This window comes from Anticarsia gemmatalis, chromosome 24 (assembly GCF_050436995.1).
Source record: "Anticarsia gemmatalis isolate Benzon Research Colony breed Stoneville strain chromosome 24, ilAntGemm2 primary, whole genome shotgun sequence".
Taxonomy (NCBI): Eukaryota; Metazoa; Arthropoda; class Insecta; order Lepidoptera; family Erebidae; genus Anticarsia; species Anticarsia gemmatalis.
Window position 1 is genome coordinate 461319 of NC_134768.1, and position 17268 is coordinate 478586.

General features: G+C 35.7%; 1 protein-coding gene across 1 annotated transcript; it reads left to right on the forward strand.

Annotated features, from left to right (window-relative positions):
• The first annotated feature begins 1218 nt into the window (after window positions 1–1218).
• Hr96 (Nuclear hormone receptor HR96) lies at window positions 1219–16983 on the forward strand. Its single transcript, XM_076130403.1, has 8 exons — window positions 1219–2227; window positions 5448–5585; window positions 8103–8211; window positions 8741–8854; window positions 10135–10260; window positions 10666–10749; window positions 11177–11389; window positions 11782–16983. Exons 1-8 carry the CDS (start codon window positions 1446–1448, stop codon window positions 11980–11982), a joined length of 1767 nt encoding a protein of 588 aa, XP_075986518.1. The 5' UTR covers window positions 1219–1445; the 3' UTR covers window positions 11983–16983.
• Window positions 16984–17268: the final 285 nt, after the last annotated feature.

Genomic DNA, 17268 nt, shown 5'->3' on the forward strand with positions numbered 1-17268 from the left:
AATTGATTAATCTTAATTATTGAGACATAACAGGAAGGTATTATGACTGTAAAAGTGATTAAAGTTAGGTAAACGGTCAAAATAATGTAGATATGTGCCTAAATAATATATAACGAACTAAGTAAGTATAAGATAGTTTGTTTGTTCATATGCACCAATCTTTATTAGTAGGATCCATTTAAAAAATTAAGTACCGATTTGCAATTAATTAAAGGCCCGCAACAATCAATCGAACTTTTATAGAAATGTCATTAAAAACATTACGAATATTGGCCAATAATGATACCTAATGAGGCCGAAAAGTCTGGTCCGAAAAGACACTTGCAAATGTGGTAGAATGTCTGATGTCCAGTTTGCATTTTTCGTAGAGGAAGTAGAATATACCTACGCTTCTTTCAACATCAAAAATATCAGTTAAGAAAGAGTCGACTTTGCAAAAGTAAATCTATCGGAACTGCTACCTACTGCAGTCATGATTGGCTAATCTGATAGAAGTGACTGGAACTTAGGCCTTGCTTGAATACGATACGTCCATCCCAGTCTTAGCGCCGTGGTCAGCAACACAGGATTATTACGTATTGATCATTATCTTGATAACAACAATGTAATATCTTATTATATCAAGCAAGAATGTGCACCTAGAAATTCGAGTGTTTTCTTAGAAATTACCTAATCCTATATTTGATAAAACTAAATCAGTTGACGTAAACAAATGCTTTATAGATATGGCTTAGAGTTAAGATAAATAATGATGTAATTGTAATGATCGCGTGATGTTAAGATTGCTTTAACATCAAAGTCAGCAAAATTAATTTTATGATGCAATTGCGGACTTAATCATACTTCTTACTAAACTGATACCAGTTATCGATAATTCTACCATTATTTACGAAGCAAGTACCTATTTACCAAATTATAATACTGTACATAATGTAATTTCTATTTAACATTTAACATAACTATTTATTTGTTTGTTTGGCTTCGTGGCGATTCTGGCTTTATCACTAATTCTGCCAATAACACAGTATTAAATAAAAAATATTAAAAAGTATTTTAAACTCGCAGTTTACGATTTCTAAGCAAATATTTATGTTGAAACCAGTTTGAGATTTTATTGTGCGAAAAGTAGTCTATGGTTTTTGGCTCTGGTTTATAAAAACAAAAACACATTTGACAGCACTGACGTTAATGACGTCATAGCTGTCAGATCGTCTTGACGGCGCACCATGACTTATGTCATTAGTCACTCGACGAAATATCTGTTTATCTGGTATTATTTTAACGAATTACAAAGTTATCGTTGCAAAGAGCCATTATTACTGATAAACACTTTCACGTAACTCGGTCTCGCGAATATGTGACGCGCGCGCGATGCGATCAATTGTGAGAGTTTGATGTTAAATTAAGTTCAATGTTTACTCTAGTGTGTGTTTATATTGGTCAAAATGGATAACAGTGACGATAAGAGAGACGATTCAAGTGCTCAGAAGAAGGAACTGCCATCTGGTTTGCAGAAAATATGTTTAGTTTGCGGCGATAAAGCGCTAGGTTACAATTTCAACGCTATATCGTGCGAGAGCTGTAAAGCATTCTTTAGGCGCAATGCTTTGGCTAGTAAGGAGTTCAAATGTCCGTTTACAAACAACTGCGTGATCACTGTGGTCACAAGGAGGTTTTGTCAGAAGTGTCGTTTAGAAAAATGTTTGTCTATCGGCATGGTGAAAGAGTTTATCATGTCGGATGAGGATAAAGCAGAAAAGAGAAGAAAGATAGAAGAAAACAGGGCGAGAAAGAGACAGCTCCGTGACCCTGACGATGCTGTGTCGAGTTCTAAGAATCTAAAACGTGATGATGATGGAGACACCACTTATAACGTCCCTGTTCAGGACTCTGTTATACAATATGACAATTTAAGTACTACTTGTAGTCCGAGTAGTACTACGGTACAATCTCCGTTGTCAAACAACGATTTAGACTCGTCCTTACAATCTCCTGCATACCAATTCCCTCCAAACGTGCAACCGGTTCACGATTCTCATACAAACGATACTCACTACCAGTCAAACGATACACAGTACACTATGAAAGTGTACCCGATAGACGAGAAGTCCGTAATAAACAGAGCTATTTATGAACAAAGGATGATTTCGTCAATGGAACCATACAATTTGTATGAGAATGTTGATAGTAATATGTATGCGGAAACGCCTAAGCAGAATACTATAAGGTTAGTATTAGGAAATAATTTCTTATTGGAATATTTAGTATATTGGTAATTGCACAGCATATTTAGGGTTACATAGCAGTAATCTAGACGTTCATTGAATAAAGTTAGTTGCGTAGTATTCGTAACCAGTAATCCTGTATGACAAAACATATGGATGTGAATGAGACAAGGAAAGTTTGCAAGGATTGTCAAGCATCCGTGTTCTTTAGTCCCCGCCTACCCTTATTGGAAAAAGATGTGATTTTATGTATGTATATAAAACAGTTACATTCTTCAAAAAGGGCAGATGCATGATTTTAATAATGAGCATATCTTAAAAAGTGAATTTTCATAAACATTTTAAAGATGAGACTCGTAACTACTCATACTCTGGTATCTGCCTGTTTCTGAAAAGAATAATATTATTTTCATTCCTATTCATCAAATACAAAATACATATAAATTTATTTTTCAGTAGCCGTTCATATTCCTAGCTACTTAAACCATAAGATTTCCTAGTATAATTGACGTATGCAGGAAAAGTTTATCTGTAGGCAATTTTAGGCTGTAAACGGTTCTTTCTAAGTAAAATAGGTTTTACAAGACCTCATACAAGGATAATTCCTGGTAATTCCATTGTTCTAAGGAATTGGTCTGTAATTCAAAGTATTTGCTCTATCTAATATGAGTACTTGGGCCTAGAAATATACTCAACTAACATCGGACTATATTATCATAAAGTTTATGACTACATAGAAATTTATCTACATAATATTATGTATATGTTTTGATTCTGTTTATGTAAACATTGTTTAAAAAATGGGTGTATTGTATTAACAAAGCAAACTGTATTTGTTTAGCATCACTTTTACACTGTATTCTGCTGCACGCAGGCATCCCAAAAATGTTAATTTTATCTAGCTACTTGTCAACACATTTCCTTACTCAATTTAAAAGGCCCATTAAAATAAAAATTACCTTTAGCTTGTAAGATCTTGATAATTACTAACTTAAAATCAAGGATATTTTTTATTGATAATTCACAGATTGAACTCTACTAAGTGTAAAAGTCAAATCAATAAATCAGTAGTAGACCAATCATTGTCAATATGCTCCCGACGACAGAATTGGAAAACTATTCATTTAAATTGACCGTGAGTCATGTCTGGCTCATGATTTACTTGTTGTTAAAGTATAGGATGACCTCTTTGGCGCTGTGAAGAAGTGGTCACAATACTGTAAGGATTATGGGTTTGAATCCCATATACAAAAAATCTATAATATAAAAATTAATCGCCAAATTTTAAGCGGAAATCTCTAACTCTAACAGTTGAACCGATTTCGCTAATTCTTTTTATAATATTCCTTGAAGTACGAGGATAAAAAAAAAATGAATGGGCGTTAGTTGGTACGAAGGTTTTTAGGGAGAGAAAAATGCTAGGAATATTCGTGAGCGAAATCTTTGGTATACAGCAAATTTTTGTGCGATTAACAAATTATTACGATGGGACTGTTAACCTTTAACTTTCCTGAACACAAGATTACCTATTTAAGTAAACAAAACAATTTTACGTCAACAAAACACGCACGTACACGTATACGGTACGTATACGAAAATGTATGCTACAAAAAAGTGCCTTTGATTCAATTGCATTCACGTCTTACTTCTTGTAACCAATTAAATTATTCTCTAACCGCTTAAAGTACAATTAAAACCCCCTTCTATATTTATTGATGACATATTTCAAACACAATATTATTTCTTATAAATGACATATTTATATTCCCGACCACATGAACGTGTATTACTCAGTAAGGTATTGTGGTTATCCACAATTTATGACTCACTTAGAACTCATCTTTACGTGTGTAAATTGACGTATTTGTTGAAATAAAATTGGTTTAATATGAGTTCATTCATTGAACTAGAAATATGGTTATTTACCATTGTGTATTGTTTGACTATTCAGTATTATATGCGTTTAAAGTTTAAGGAAAATAAAGTTTATTTAATTTGAAATGCCTCTACAGTATGAATTTTAATAATAAAATACTTTGTTTGGTTCCTGATTTGGGCTATTTACAGTTTTTTTTTTAATACCGTTACCGTCTCTCTGCTGGGCAAGCGTCTCCTTCCAAACGAGTAGAATGTTAAATCGTATTGAACTGGGTAATAAAATAAAGTATCAGGTCTTTGAGAAACTTAATAAATAGCACTAAAAAAAACACGCAAATTATTTGTTATGTTTGCGATTGCTGGACGTTTCGGTTTAATTCGATAACAGAAAACAGCTTAATAAGTAATATTAGATGTAGAAATAAATACGTCTATTTTACACTAAAGTATCATGCCGTCTTTTCCCATAGCCAGTTGCGTTCACCGGTCGGTAAACGATCTGTGGGTTAAGTAAATCTTGGCGCGGTAATACCATGGATGACCGCTTAGTGGTATTCGAACTGGGCGTCTCCGTGCCTCGGAGGACACGTAAAAGTCGGCCCCGGTTAAGCCACGTCAAAGGCCTTCGGGCGGCTTGAACAACTTTGACACTAGGTTGACCTCTAACCATACGATAAGATGATGTATCACATTGTCGTGCTAGCATTTGAGCATTAACACATTGCCTGTTGTTTCCGGTGTTTATCTTTATATACGTTTATTCACGCCTGCCTGACAGTTATTCATGAATGAAACTATCTAGTGGATAATCTGTCGCTTTAGATAACATCTATCTTATTATTATCTAACCTTTCAAATGATTTATCAGTCTTGTTTGGAATCTGTGACTCATAATATGTCCATCTTTTATCTCGCGTCTTATTGAATTACTGGGTTAAAGTGAAGTTTGCTAACGCAATAGGTAACAATAATGATGCCTAGATTTGTGAAATAGATTTTGAATCATAGGTCCATTGACTATCTTTTCAACAACCTTAAAAAGAGTAGTTCGTAATTGACAAAATACTGAAAGTAGGGAGTAGATGATCAACCCTTATTCTAAACTAGAAGAAGATACATGCCTTGCAACGGGACAGTCAATTATATACACAGATTAATATGTCTCATGTACGGAAAACCCTGTAAAGTCATTTTTGTGATACCTAGATCTGAAAAAAAAGTATCCTCTAGCATACAAAATCACTGCTGCATTAATACCTTTTACTAAAAAAACCTTATCTACACTAAACAGGTTGTTCCACCCTTCAAATGTCCGTATCTAAACCCAGTTGCTTTTCTCTTCAGATCAATACTAACGAACGGCGACAACTCGGTGCCGTACCGGGAGCCGGCGCGGCCGCAGCACGTGTGCGAGGAGATCCCCTCCACCAGCAACAACCCTGACGCCAACAAAGCCAGGGATATACTGCAGGACGTTGAAAGGTAAGCATTGTATGTTGCACATAAAACGAATATTTTAGAAGATCCCTGCCAGCGGTAAGACTCTGTAGATACACTCTTTACTAATCTAACTGGAATTGACCTGAACGACCAGTGAAAGGTCATGCGCAGAACCGACGGCTTTTAGTGCTCTCCGAGGCACGGAGGTCTTAAGACCTCAACTTCCTAACTCCGGGCAATCTCTGAGAAGTTCCTAACACAAAAACTGAGAAAAGTGTTTTTGGTCCTACTCAGGATTGAACCCGAGACCTCACGGCAGTCGCATACCTATTGGACTGAATGATGAATGCGCAACACAAACAATTTCAACCACAAAGTCACAAAAAAAAAAAAATTTATTAAAGGATGGTTTGTTAACGTGCTTGTAAGAAGTCAGAAGTGCCGACTAATTCACCTATTTACCGTCGAGTATAAACCCATTTTAATATGGCCCGGTATCTTTCTATTGCTATGGTAACGCTTTAGACATCCGAATTCTGTTGTCAATGAGTTTGTCACTCATAGTAGACCACACCTGAGGGTCTAAGCTGTGATCAACTATCGCACAGTAAAGCGCTTATATCTTAACAAGTACTCTTTAGCTAGAACTAAGATAGTAGAACAAGCATAACGTTGTTCAAAGCGTTGTTAGTGAGAAGTATCTAAACCGCAAATGAGGCCAGCGTCCAATTTATTGTGAGTCCATCGAGAACGACCGTGACCTCCATCTATTATAGACCTATGGAGTTTAGCTTGAAAGAATATAGATGCGAAATGCACGTTTGGCGCAGTGGTTGAAATAGTCACCTCGCTGCAATAACCATAGCGCAGCGTGTGGTAGGTTCGAATCGCACCCTGGACTAATATTTGTGTGATTAACACGTTTGTTCTAAGCCTGGTTGTTAATGTGTCTATATAAATATTTATTTAGAAGTATATTATAGGTATATTTATCAGTTATTTTAGTTAGTACAAGCTATGCTTAATTGGGAATCAAATGACCGTGTGTTACCTGTCCAATGATATTTATTTATTATTTCACTAGATTTTTGGCAGTAATTTTAACCCGATCTGGGCTTCGAAGGGCACGTTAAAAGTCGGTCCTGGTTGTTGTCTACTAAGATAACAGTCATTAAGCCACGTCAAAGGTCTCTCGGGCGGCTTGAACAACTTTGACACTAGGTTGACCACTAGGTTGACCACTAGGTTGACACACAACCATACGACAAACAAACAAACAACCAGATCTGTGCAAAGGCCTTCCGAAATGAAGGTTAAACTCTCGAGTCCACTACGCTGACCAAGTGCTTGTCGCGGACTTTCAAAATAAGTGCATTGAACAGATAAAAGTAATATATTAACAATAAAAAATCCGTACATTTGTCCTCAAGCTATACCGCCAAAAACACGCATTAGTGCAAAACATAGATATTGATAACATTATCAGTTATCGGCGACCTTGGGCCGCGCCTTGGCAACTGATTTGATGCCAGTGTTTATTGCGAGCCCTTCCTTTATGACAATCGGAAGAAGTGAAAATTGAGTTTGTTTATTATAAGGACACCTGTTAACTCATTTTTAATGATGGATTAGAATCATATTTTCTTAACTTTCTCGTTGTATGTATATCATTTATTATTATGCATACATTAAGGCGGATATATGCATTTTTCCTTGGATTGCTTGACGTTTCGGCGCAGGTCATCGCTAAGACAGCATCTGATTATGACCATTGTAAACTGCACCGCGCAATTCAAGTAAAACTCCCAGTTGTTACAAAGTCGAAATAATATGACATTCCCCAGCCGTGGGACAGTAGGGTAGAACAACCTTTAAAATAGCTGAGCCTAGGATATTATTCAAAATTGTTCGTTCAAGCTTAGTCGCTCAGTACAATGAGTTAGAAATCATGTTGCAAGACAAGATAGTATATTATGTACTTATTTCTATGTCTAAAATTATATTTTTTGATAATTACTGACGTCATAATTGATTAATATGTATTGTCTAATTAATTAGCGCTATCAGAACTTGTATTAGGGAAAATTATTAGAGGCAATATCTTTGATTGTCATCTCTATAGATAAGTACCTACGTATTCATTTTTAACTTGTGTTACTAGCTGGTCTTTGGTCTCTGTCTCGCCCTATGGAGGAACAGCGTAATATTATGCATGTAACTAGCTGGTCCGATTGGCTTAACACCTATGGTTCACCAGTTCCATTCCCGCTTTTAGACACAAAACAATTTAAACATTTAACATCCTGAAAAAATATTGAAAAACACCTTAATAAGATTATCTTCCTTTAATCTCCAAAGTCGTCTCGTTTTTATTATTTCACTTCCCGGCTTGCTAACTATTTTCGAACCCTCAAAACTATTTGGCTCCTGCTAAACCAGTTAAAACCCAAAGAACCTGTTTCAAAAAACCTTTAATAATATAAACATCTTACGCTCAATCGGAACATCTCAGTATCTCTAGATAAAACAGCAACAATAATTTAATATTTTGTTTTGCAGGATAGAACCGAATTCCATGGAGTCCATACTGTGTGAAGCTATCAAGCTTGAGTTCGAAGCATACACGTCTGTCAACCCGTGCAGTGGATCTTCTAGAGAATTGAACGAGGTAACATACTGATTTCTCATTTAGATATCATATAGATTTTCCTCATTTAGAATGCAGAATACGCGCCTTTTACCGTCTGTCTTATTAACCCACCCCTTGCCTATGTCTTTTGTGTTTATTTCTTACCTTCTTCGCAGGAACTTATTACTATAGTCAAACAAACAAAATCAAATGTTTACTTTTACGGCTAAGTTATCAATTTTAATAAAATCAAACATGTAGATTACTTAAGACCTGGGACCAAAACAAAAACTGCATGTTATCGGTCTTGTGTTGTGGAGACTTTTACAAACATACAAACAACGAACACAAAGTACAACCAGACCCGAAACTAAAACAATAATTTAAACCGAAACAACTATTTGTGGATCGCACAAATAATTGTTCCGTGTGAGAATCGAACCCACGACCTCTGTGCCTACACACTGGTAGCAGCGCTAAACCACTGCGCCACGGAGGCTGTCATTTGCTAGCAATACGGGCTAAAACTTAAAACTAGAAATAAAAATATCTTAAATTTTGTTCGCAGGTGGAGCGAGCAAAATTAAATGAATTAATAGTGGCCAACAAAGCTCTGAACGCGCCCATAGACGATGACGTCACACAACTCGTTGGCGACACGGCCAATACCGCTGGACTTAAGGTAAAATTATACAATATACGTATGTATGTCTGTTTGCGGTTAACTCCAAAATCACTGCACCGATTTCAACCTTTGGAACTTGATTCATGAGGAAGGTTGCTGTGTTTATTTCAAAGTTTTGTGCTAGCTGTAATATCATGAAGTTTGTTGAAAATGTTTAAACTAAATATAGGTTATAGAATAATGTAAATAAGGCTATATTCTTTTTAGTTTACTTTGAGTTTAGTCACAGAATAATAAGTACTATAGTACAGAACACGCACTCCCCGAAACAATTTATAGAAATAACGACTCTTGCTACTAAGCAATAAAGTCCAATTCAGCTCGTATAAGCGCTCCGTACCTACCGACATATTCACCTAAGTATTCCCGCTCTCTTTTAACGCGTAACTGTCACTGTCTGGCGTAGAGTAACGCGTTACCTATGACGCTAGGGTCGTCGGCTCGCCGCATCGTTGCTACCTGTTTTGGTTTGTTTACATTTTTACTATTTTATATTCTTCATATGTCCTAAACCTGTGAACCGATTTATATCATTCAAACGGATAAAATAGTTTTAGTCTTAGACCTTTCATTTGATACCAAAATCATTGAAATATCTCAATAAACAAAAAGTCACATTTGCAAGTTGCTCTCGTAATTATAAAGTATCAAATTCCTTAATAATTCAGACATGAGTCCATATTGTTAGCATCAACAAAGTAACTGATTATACCTAGTTAGTACTATTATTTTGTGGTAGGTAGGTAATGTAAAGTTTTATAGTTTTTTAATGAATCTGTAGGTAATGAAAAAAATGACAATCCCTCGTCCTTCTTTTTCGACAAACATCCATCAAATGAGCAATGCTTTAAACCTGCCATTCTAGTTTAAACGTTTTTATAATAATATCACTCACAAAACTTCTAATAAATGCACGCACGAGCGCTACGCGTGAGCGTCGACACTCGACTCTCGGAGTGGCGCTGACGCCACGCGAATTTGTAGGCACTTATCGCTGTAGGTACGGCCGAGTGACGGTGGCCTGGTTTAGTGCCAAACAATTAATGTACTTGTAAATAATGCATAGAGTTTATCCGCAATTACCAAAATGCTCATAGTTATATTCATGATACCAAAATACAAAACAACCTTTGAAATGTAAGTGTCTGTCTGTTTGTCTGGCATAATCTACACAACTGCTTAACCGATTTTAACACAACCTTCACTGAAAGATATCCGAGTATTTTGGGCTACACAATAAACATTTATTTAAAGAATAAACCATTGTTTCATTGCAGGAGGGTCAGAACAAGCACGACCCTCGTCTGATCAAGATCGTGAACCTGACTGCGGTGGCGATACGACGGTTCATCAAGATGGCCAAGAAGATCAACGCGTTCAAGAACATGTGCGAGGAGGACCAGGTCAGTGCCCTTAGTACCTGACTACTTATTATTCATTTCTGAAGGTGCTGGGAAACATAAAATAACCATTTATATTGCTAGAATGAACTACATTAAAGCTGATTTAAGGTCGTAGCACACGTAACACAACACGTTAACTTGGGAAAGAATCGTCACCGTATCTATATGTGCTATTATTTTTTGTTGGCCAGCACTTTAAAAAAAGACCCAAAAATGTATGAAGCCTGAATGACTCCTTTACTTGTTTTGAGTAACATAAGCAGAATTCCAAAATTGCGTGTCCACTGATTTGGAATCGGAGCGTACAAACCGTAACGATTTGCCACTTTGTATCAAATTCTGTGGCACCGAAGTACCGATTCAGTGAGTTTTTTACTGTAGATATAATAATTTGTTTAATTTTAGGTGGCGCTTCTAAAAGGAGGATGCATAGAGATGATGGTTCTTCGAAGTACGATGACGTATGATGGACAAAGAAATCAATGGAAGGTAAACTATATATATATATTTTAAAATATGCCCAGTAGTGTTGTCATAAAAGAGAGCCGTGCAAACATCCATCTATATTTACAAACTTTCGTATTAATAATTTTAATAGGATGAGTTCGCAACTTTTTATTGACTGCCCCTTCCTTTAGAAGGGAAAATGAATGCAGTGCATACTACTACTTATAATTATTTTCAGTTAATATTGCTGCATTATTTATAATTCAGTAAATATATCTTGTAATAAAAATGTACATGTCAGCAGAGGTCTTGGTGTTACATTTGGCGCTGCGTCAGAAAAAAGCGCGTATTGGAACTTAGACTAGCATGAACTAATTAAAGTCTTAAACCAACTACGAATAGTTTTAAACGAACTATAGTCAATCAACTATAGTGTTCAACCAACTGAAGCATATAATGTGTTGCGTAGATCCCGCACTGCCAGGAGCAGTTCGGCTCGATCCGCACGGACGTGCTGAAGCTGGCCAAGGGCAACATCTACCGCACGCACGAGTCCTTCATCCGCTCCTTCGAGCCGCGCTGGCGCACCGACGAGCACGTCATCCTCGTCATGTCCGCCATCCTGCTGTTCACGCCGGGCCGGCCCAACGTGGTGCACCGGGATGTTATCAAGCTCGAACAGGTACGGAATGTGCGAGAGAGTGTTTATATTTGATATGTATACTTAAGTTAAGACATATATCTATGGGCTTTCATTTCATTCATTAATTCATTTCGTTTATTCATTCATTTCGTTCATTAAATAATTTCATTAATTCATCCATTTCATTCATCCATTCATTTCATTCACATTTCGTTCATTTCGTTCGTTACATTCATTCGTTTCATTCATTTCGTTCATTCATTTTATTCGTTAATTTCATTCAAATTTCGTTCGTTTCGTTCGCGTACTTAAAGTGCATCCCTATATTTTTAACGTATTTACAACGCCATAAGCAAACCACAACAAATTAATATGCATCAAATCTTACTTTCAGTACAAAATCCTACATTTTACTAACTTATTTCTTTCAGAACTCGTACTACTACCTACTGCGTCGCTACCTCGAAAGCGTATACCCCGGCTGCGAAGCGAAATCCACCTTCCTGAAGCTCATTCAGAAGATTCTGGAACTGCGCAAGTTGGCTGAGGAGGTGACGGGAGTGTACCTTGACGTGAACCCGATAGAACCGCTGCTGATGGAGATCTTCGACTTGAAGCATCACGCGGCATGAGTGGTGAGTGTAGTCTACAGGCCTAGTTGTTAGTTTGTATGTGTCTTGTTTTACGATATTGTTGTATCATTTTTTTATATAAATGTTATATTTGGTTGGTCAGACTAAATTGTCGGGGAAAATTAGTGCACTTGCTGAAATTTTGACGTTTAAAATACAGGTTGCGAATGCTTAAAATACAACTTTTAAAAAAGATTTCAAAAAATTGGCCTTAAGTTTAATATATTTTATCCAAATTACTCTTAATAAAATATGATATTTTATGATTTTTGTTTTCTACCCTAACCTTTGAGAAAATAAGCATATTTATTTGTAAGGCCAATATATGTATTCGTATTTTTTAACAATTTATGGGTGCTTTTCTACGCCACACATTTCACGTTAGTTTTTTTATTCAATGAAATATTACAAGCGTCTAGAATTATACTTTATTTTGCAAAATTCTTCGCAACACCAAGTTTATTATAATTGCAAGAAATGTGTATATTTTACCTATTATAAGTGCCAATACCTACTCTAAGGTGATTTTTTCTTCTTTATAAAGTTTTCATTTTAATTATACAACAATATCGAAAAACAAACCCAAGAGTTATATATTATTTATATTCGTTTAAAGTCTTCCATCGGGATCATATATTTTATTTTAAATTTTATTTATTTCTTTCATATTTTAAATGTTTATGAACATTACATATCATATACATTTTTTGTTTCTCTTGACTATGAGAATAAAACATATTTTTAAACTAAAAATACAGCCGTTACTAAAACAGGTATAACTCGGCCGAAACGTCTAGTAATAAAAAGATATCGCATCGTTTTAGGCGCTTCATTAATCGGTAAACAATCTGTGGGTTAAACAACCCTTGGTGCGGTCGCTTCATAGATGGGTGGGCCTTGTACTATTTCAGCAAAGCGTATCCGTGCTTCGTAAGGTACGTAAAAAGTCGGTCCCGGTTGTTGTCAATTAAGATAACAGTCGTTAAGCCATGTCAAATGCCTTTAACCATAGGTTGGCCAGTAACCATATAATTAGAGAAAATCAAAGCATTCTGGTCCTTAGCATTATTATATCATCTGACGCTAGTTGGTCATTTTTAAAGAAAATTAAGTTTTAAAATGTTTTATTCTCATAGTCTTTCGCCAAATTAGTTAAAATATTAAGGCTAGGCTACATATTCGATCTCGAAACGAAACATTAATGTAATAACTTGTAAATAGATATTGTATGTGGTCTAAGCCTAACTTGTTGTAAGTACAGTTAGTTTATTACGCCGATAGATGGCGTTGTCATCAATTTTTATATTTTTATTATCTGTTTGTTTAAAGGCTTGTGCATATTATGACATACATAGATTTCTTAGTGAAATTTTGATTTACGTCGTCACTATGCTAATACACTGTGCGCAGGTGTCACTTCGATTGCCGTATAAAACAAATATTTATGTGATTTACAAATCGATGTTTTGGGTCGGGTTGTTGTTTGTATGTTTGTATAATTCTCTACGGGAATATTAATTCTAAATGCGGGAATCGTCTGCTAATGTCTAAAAAATAGCACTAGCCAAATATCTTTGTGTCTAATATAGCCACAAGCCGCAGCGAAGACGTCAAATTTAACTTGATAAATTATCAAGAGATTAAGGAATGAATGGCCGCCATCTATTTACAGACATGCAAAGTTGTTTGACTCTTGCGGTACCTTAAGGAGACAACTTTAGTCAATTATCTTTGTTTTAATAAGATTCCTGAAATCATGCAGTTTTGCGATCCTTTTTAAACTAACTAATTGTAATATGCGCAAGTCTTAGAACCAAGAACAAGTGCCAAATGTAAAGCAATGCGTTGTTTCACTTCGTATAATGAAGATATATCGTAAGAACACACACACCGTCCCTTTTACATAGATCTCCTGTTGACAGTCTGTTTAATAAGAGTTGAATAACTACTATAACCCGACAACTTAGTAGAAAGTTAGAGAGTGAAACTGGGGAAGAATACAAAATTCTGAGTTTAGAACATAGTGGCTTATTATTATATAGTCGAGGCGCCCATAGCCAGATGCGCTCACCGGTCAGTAAACGATCTGTGGGTTAAGCAATCCTTGGCGCGGTCATTCCATAGATGGGTGACCGCATAGTGGTATTTGAACTGGGCGTCGGAGGGTAAGTAAAAAGTCGATCCCGATTGTTATAAATTAAGATAACAGTCGTTAAGCCACGTCAAAGGCCGTCGGGCGGTTTGAACAACTTTGACACTAGGTCGACCACTAACCATACGATTAGTAGTAGTGGCTTATACAGCCGATGATAGCCGGTTTGATACAGCTACTTTAGAAGTATACAGAATTATTTATTTTAATCTAGATAAATCAATACCAAGGCTCTCTACTAAGTTTTTGGGCTATAGTAAATGTCTAGACATCGGAGCTCGATTAATAGTGTAAGATTAATAAAGAAACTACACCAAAAATAGTATTTTAAAGTTTGAAGTGTATTCGAACTCAAAGGATGGACTCTTATAGATGTCATAATTTACATCGCTCAATTTACAACCCGAGTGCAATAAAAATAAAAATAAATTTCAAAAATCCGCCCTTATGTGTGTCCGTCTGTGGCATCGTAACTCCTAAACAAATGGCCCGTCAATCAGGGTTTAATTACGAAGATGAGGTCAACTCTCATTAAACAGACAAACTATCTCAAATTAGTTGACTGGTATAACTCATACATGAACGTTTTATACATTTTTCATATCAGTGTTAAGAAAAGGACAAAAAATATCCAGTTCCAATACTTTATCTTCAGAAAGGATTGTTTCGTAGTTATTATAAAAAAATACTTATAATTTTTTGAAAGCAAACTAGCTGTATAGGTCTTGCAAAGTTTCAATTTCACCAATTCCAAGAGAAACTTTGTTAGCAGTTAAGGCATATCTTCCGTAGCGAATCCTTGCCTAAGGCTGCGTTTCCACCAGAGATGTGCGATGGAAATGTGTCGTGCGAGGATGTCTAGCTGTGCTGTGAAAATGTGTGGGTGTTTCCACCAAAGCTGTGCGATGAAAATGTGTCTACGAGGATGTGTAGCGGAGCTGTGAAAATGCGCATTATGTGTGGTGCTGATGCATTCTCTGTAGTGAGTGTCTTCCTTCTTGATAATGTTCTCAATCAAATTGTGTAACTCATAAAAGTTACTTCTAGATACTCGATAAGAATTTTCGAATATTTCATCATCAGCCGTATAAAAAAAGGTAAAGAATTCTCCATGTAAACAATGATATTTAATATGGTTACGTATCCAAAACCTGTGTGTTCTTCTATTGTTTAAAATTATAGAACTAATAAACTCCGTATCTTCTGCTTCCATTTCTTCATCGCAAATTGTTAAATATAAAAGTATCTTCTTTTTCCAATTATCCATATCTATTTTACGCACTTCTACTTCCAACAAACTCCGTCTATGGACTGGCTGGTACAGTATGCGCAAACCTCGCAACACATCCTTCTCAACACATCCCTCGCACACATCCCTCGTACACATCCCTCGCACACATTCCTCGCTTGTTTTGTATGCGCAAAAATCTAGCTCCGCTGAGCCGTTTCCACCAGAGCTGTGCTGACCGAGGCGAGGTAAATGAAGCGATTCTATTGGTTCTTTACAAACACATCCCTCGCTACGCATCCTCGCACATCTCTGGTGGAAACGCAGCCTAATAGTAGATATGTAATTGGTCTCGTAGTGTCAATCTGATCAAAAGCAGGTGACACATTAGTTGCGTGCACATCCTATCTCCCGTAACTTATCCTTACCTGAAGATACCTTATTGGGATTGGTTAGAATCACTTGCGGTGTTTAATCGCAATCTTCACATACTCAGACTGATTTCTATGTATTTTGTACCGTAGGATGTTATTTATAGGTCACAATTGTTTTTTTACATAGATTTTTATAGTGCAGTCAATTTTAGTGAATGAAATATTTATACACCTAGTCTAATGATAGAAATAGTTTTTATGTTAACAAGGTTTTTTTTATTAAATCTAGCTGTTTTTGGGGTATGTAAAAAAACTGTTGGGGATATAACGCACATGACATTGATGGTTTAGCTAAAGTTTTTGCGATTGAGAAGCTCTCCAAATTGCAATTTGGTCTCATATGCGGATATATACTTGAACCAAAATAAAGCATATGATTTGCGTCAATCTTCGGGTTTTCTGTGAAACTTACAGTTATGTATAAACCTAATAATGGCATGGTTTATGAACCGCTCAATCAAATGTCTGTATTATTGTAATAAAAATTATCATGTCCCTAGGACTAAAAGAGTAAGATTTGGTTATTTTCATCAACGCACAATGTTTTTGCAAACCATCCCCTATGTGTATGTCGTGTTTGCTATATCCCTAAAAGAGTAAAAGAGCAATAATTACGTTCAAGGTCTTATTACAAAAACATTGATCAACTATTCAACGTAGAAAACTTTCTCTCTTGTCCTTATTCCACGGTAGGACTGGCACAACATGTTTTTGTATTATTGAATATTTGGTCATCATTTTTGTAATAAGATTGTTAGATTTGCTACACACATATTTAGGTTGGCAGTATTTATCAAACAACAAAACCGAGATTAAACAATAACTGCACTTGTTCGGTTTGCGCCGATTTCCGATCACAATTCAGTTTAAATATTTAGGTGCGGGGATGTCTAGCGGAATTTTTCCCGAACATTCATCTACACATATTCGGTTTTGCCGCCCGGCTATGCCGAAACGAATGTGTGTGTAGCAAGTCTTATATTTTAAATTCGAAACAGCAATAACGAAAATTTTAATGTATCGTTTAAAATTGTTATGAAATGTTCATATAATTTGTTTCTCCTGTAAATATTCTAAAGTATCTATTAACTGTTAATTAAGGAAAGTTTATTTTTATATTAATGTTTAGATACCGGATATTATAAGTGCAATAATGTATTTTAAGAAAATATATTATAGTTTGTTAATTTTATTGTTTTATTTACCTACTTCGTCATCGCAAATTACCATTGTACCGTATTTTAACATAAGTAGGTATAGGTTACATATGCACCACGCACATATCGCCACCTATCGGGCATATTATTAAACTCTGGGCCGCTACTTGGTAAAATTAAAAATCTCGACAATATTTTACCTAAACTAAGAATAGATAGTAAGTTACTGTGATCGATTTAAACCAGTTTGTTCCCAAATTCCAAATTTTTAACTATGTTTATACATTGAAACAACATATCAATCAATTAAATAAT

Bases quoted from the DNA above. Each gene is read 5' to 3' on its own strand.
- Hr96 (XM_076130403.1), top strand. From the start codon at position 1,446: ATGGATAACAGTGACGATAAGAGAGACGATTCAAGTGCTCAGAAGAAG. The intron at 5,586-8,102 runs GTAAGCATTGTA...TTTGTTTTGCAG, and splicing joins ATACTGCAGGACGTTGAAAG to GATAGAACCGAATTCCATGG. The intron at 8,855-10,134 runs GTAAAATTATAC...GTTTCATTGCAG, and splicing joins CCAATACCGCTGGACTTAAG to GAGGGTCAGAACAAGCACGA.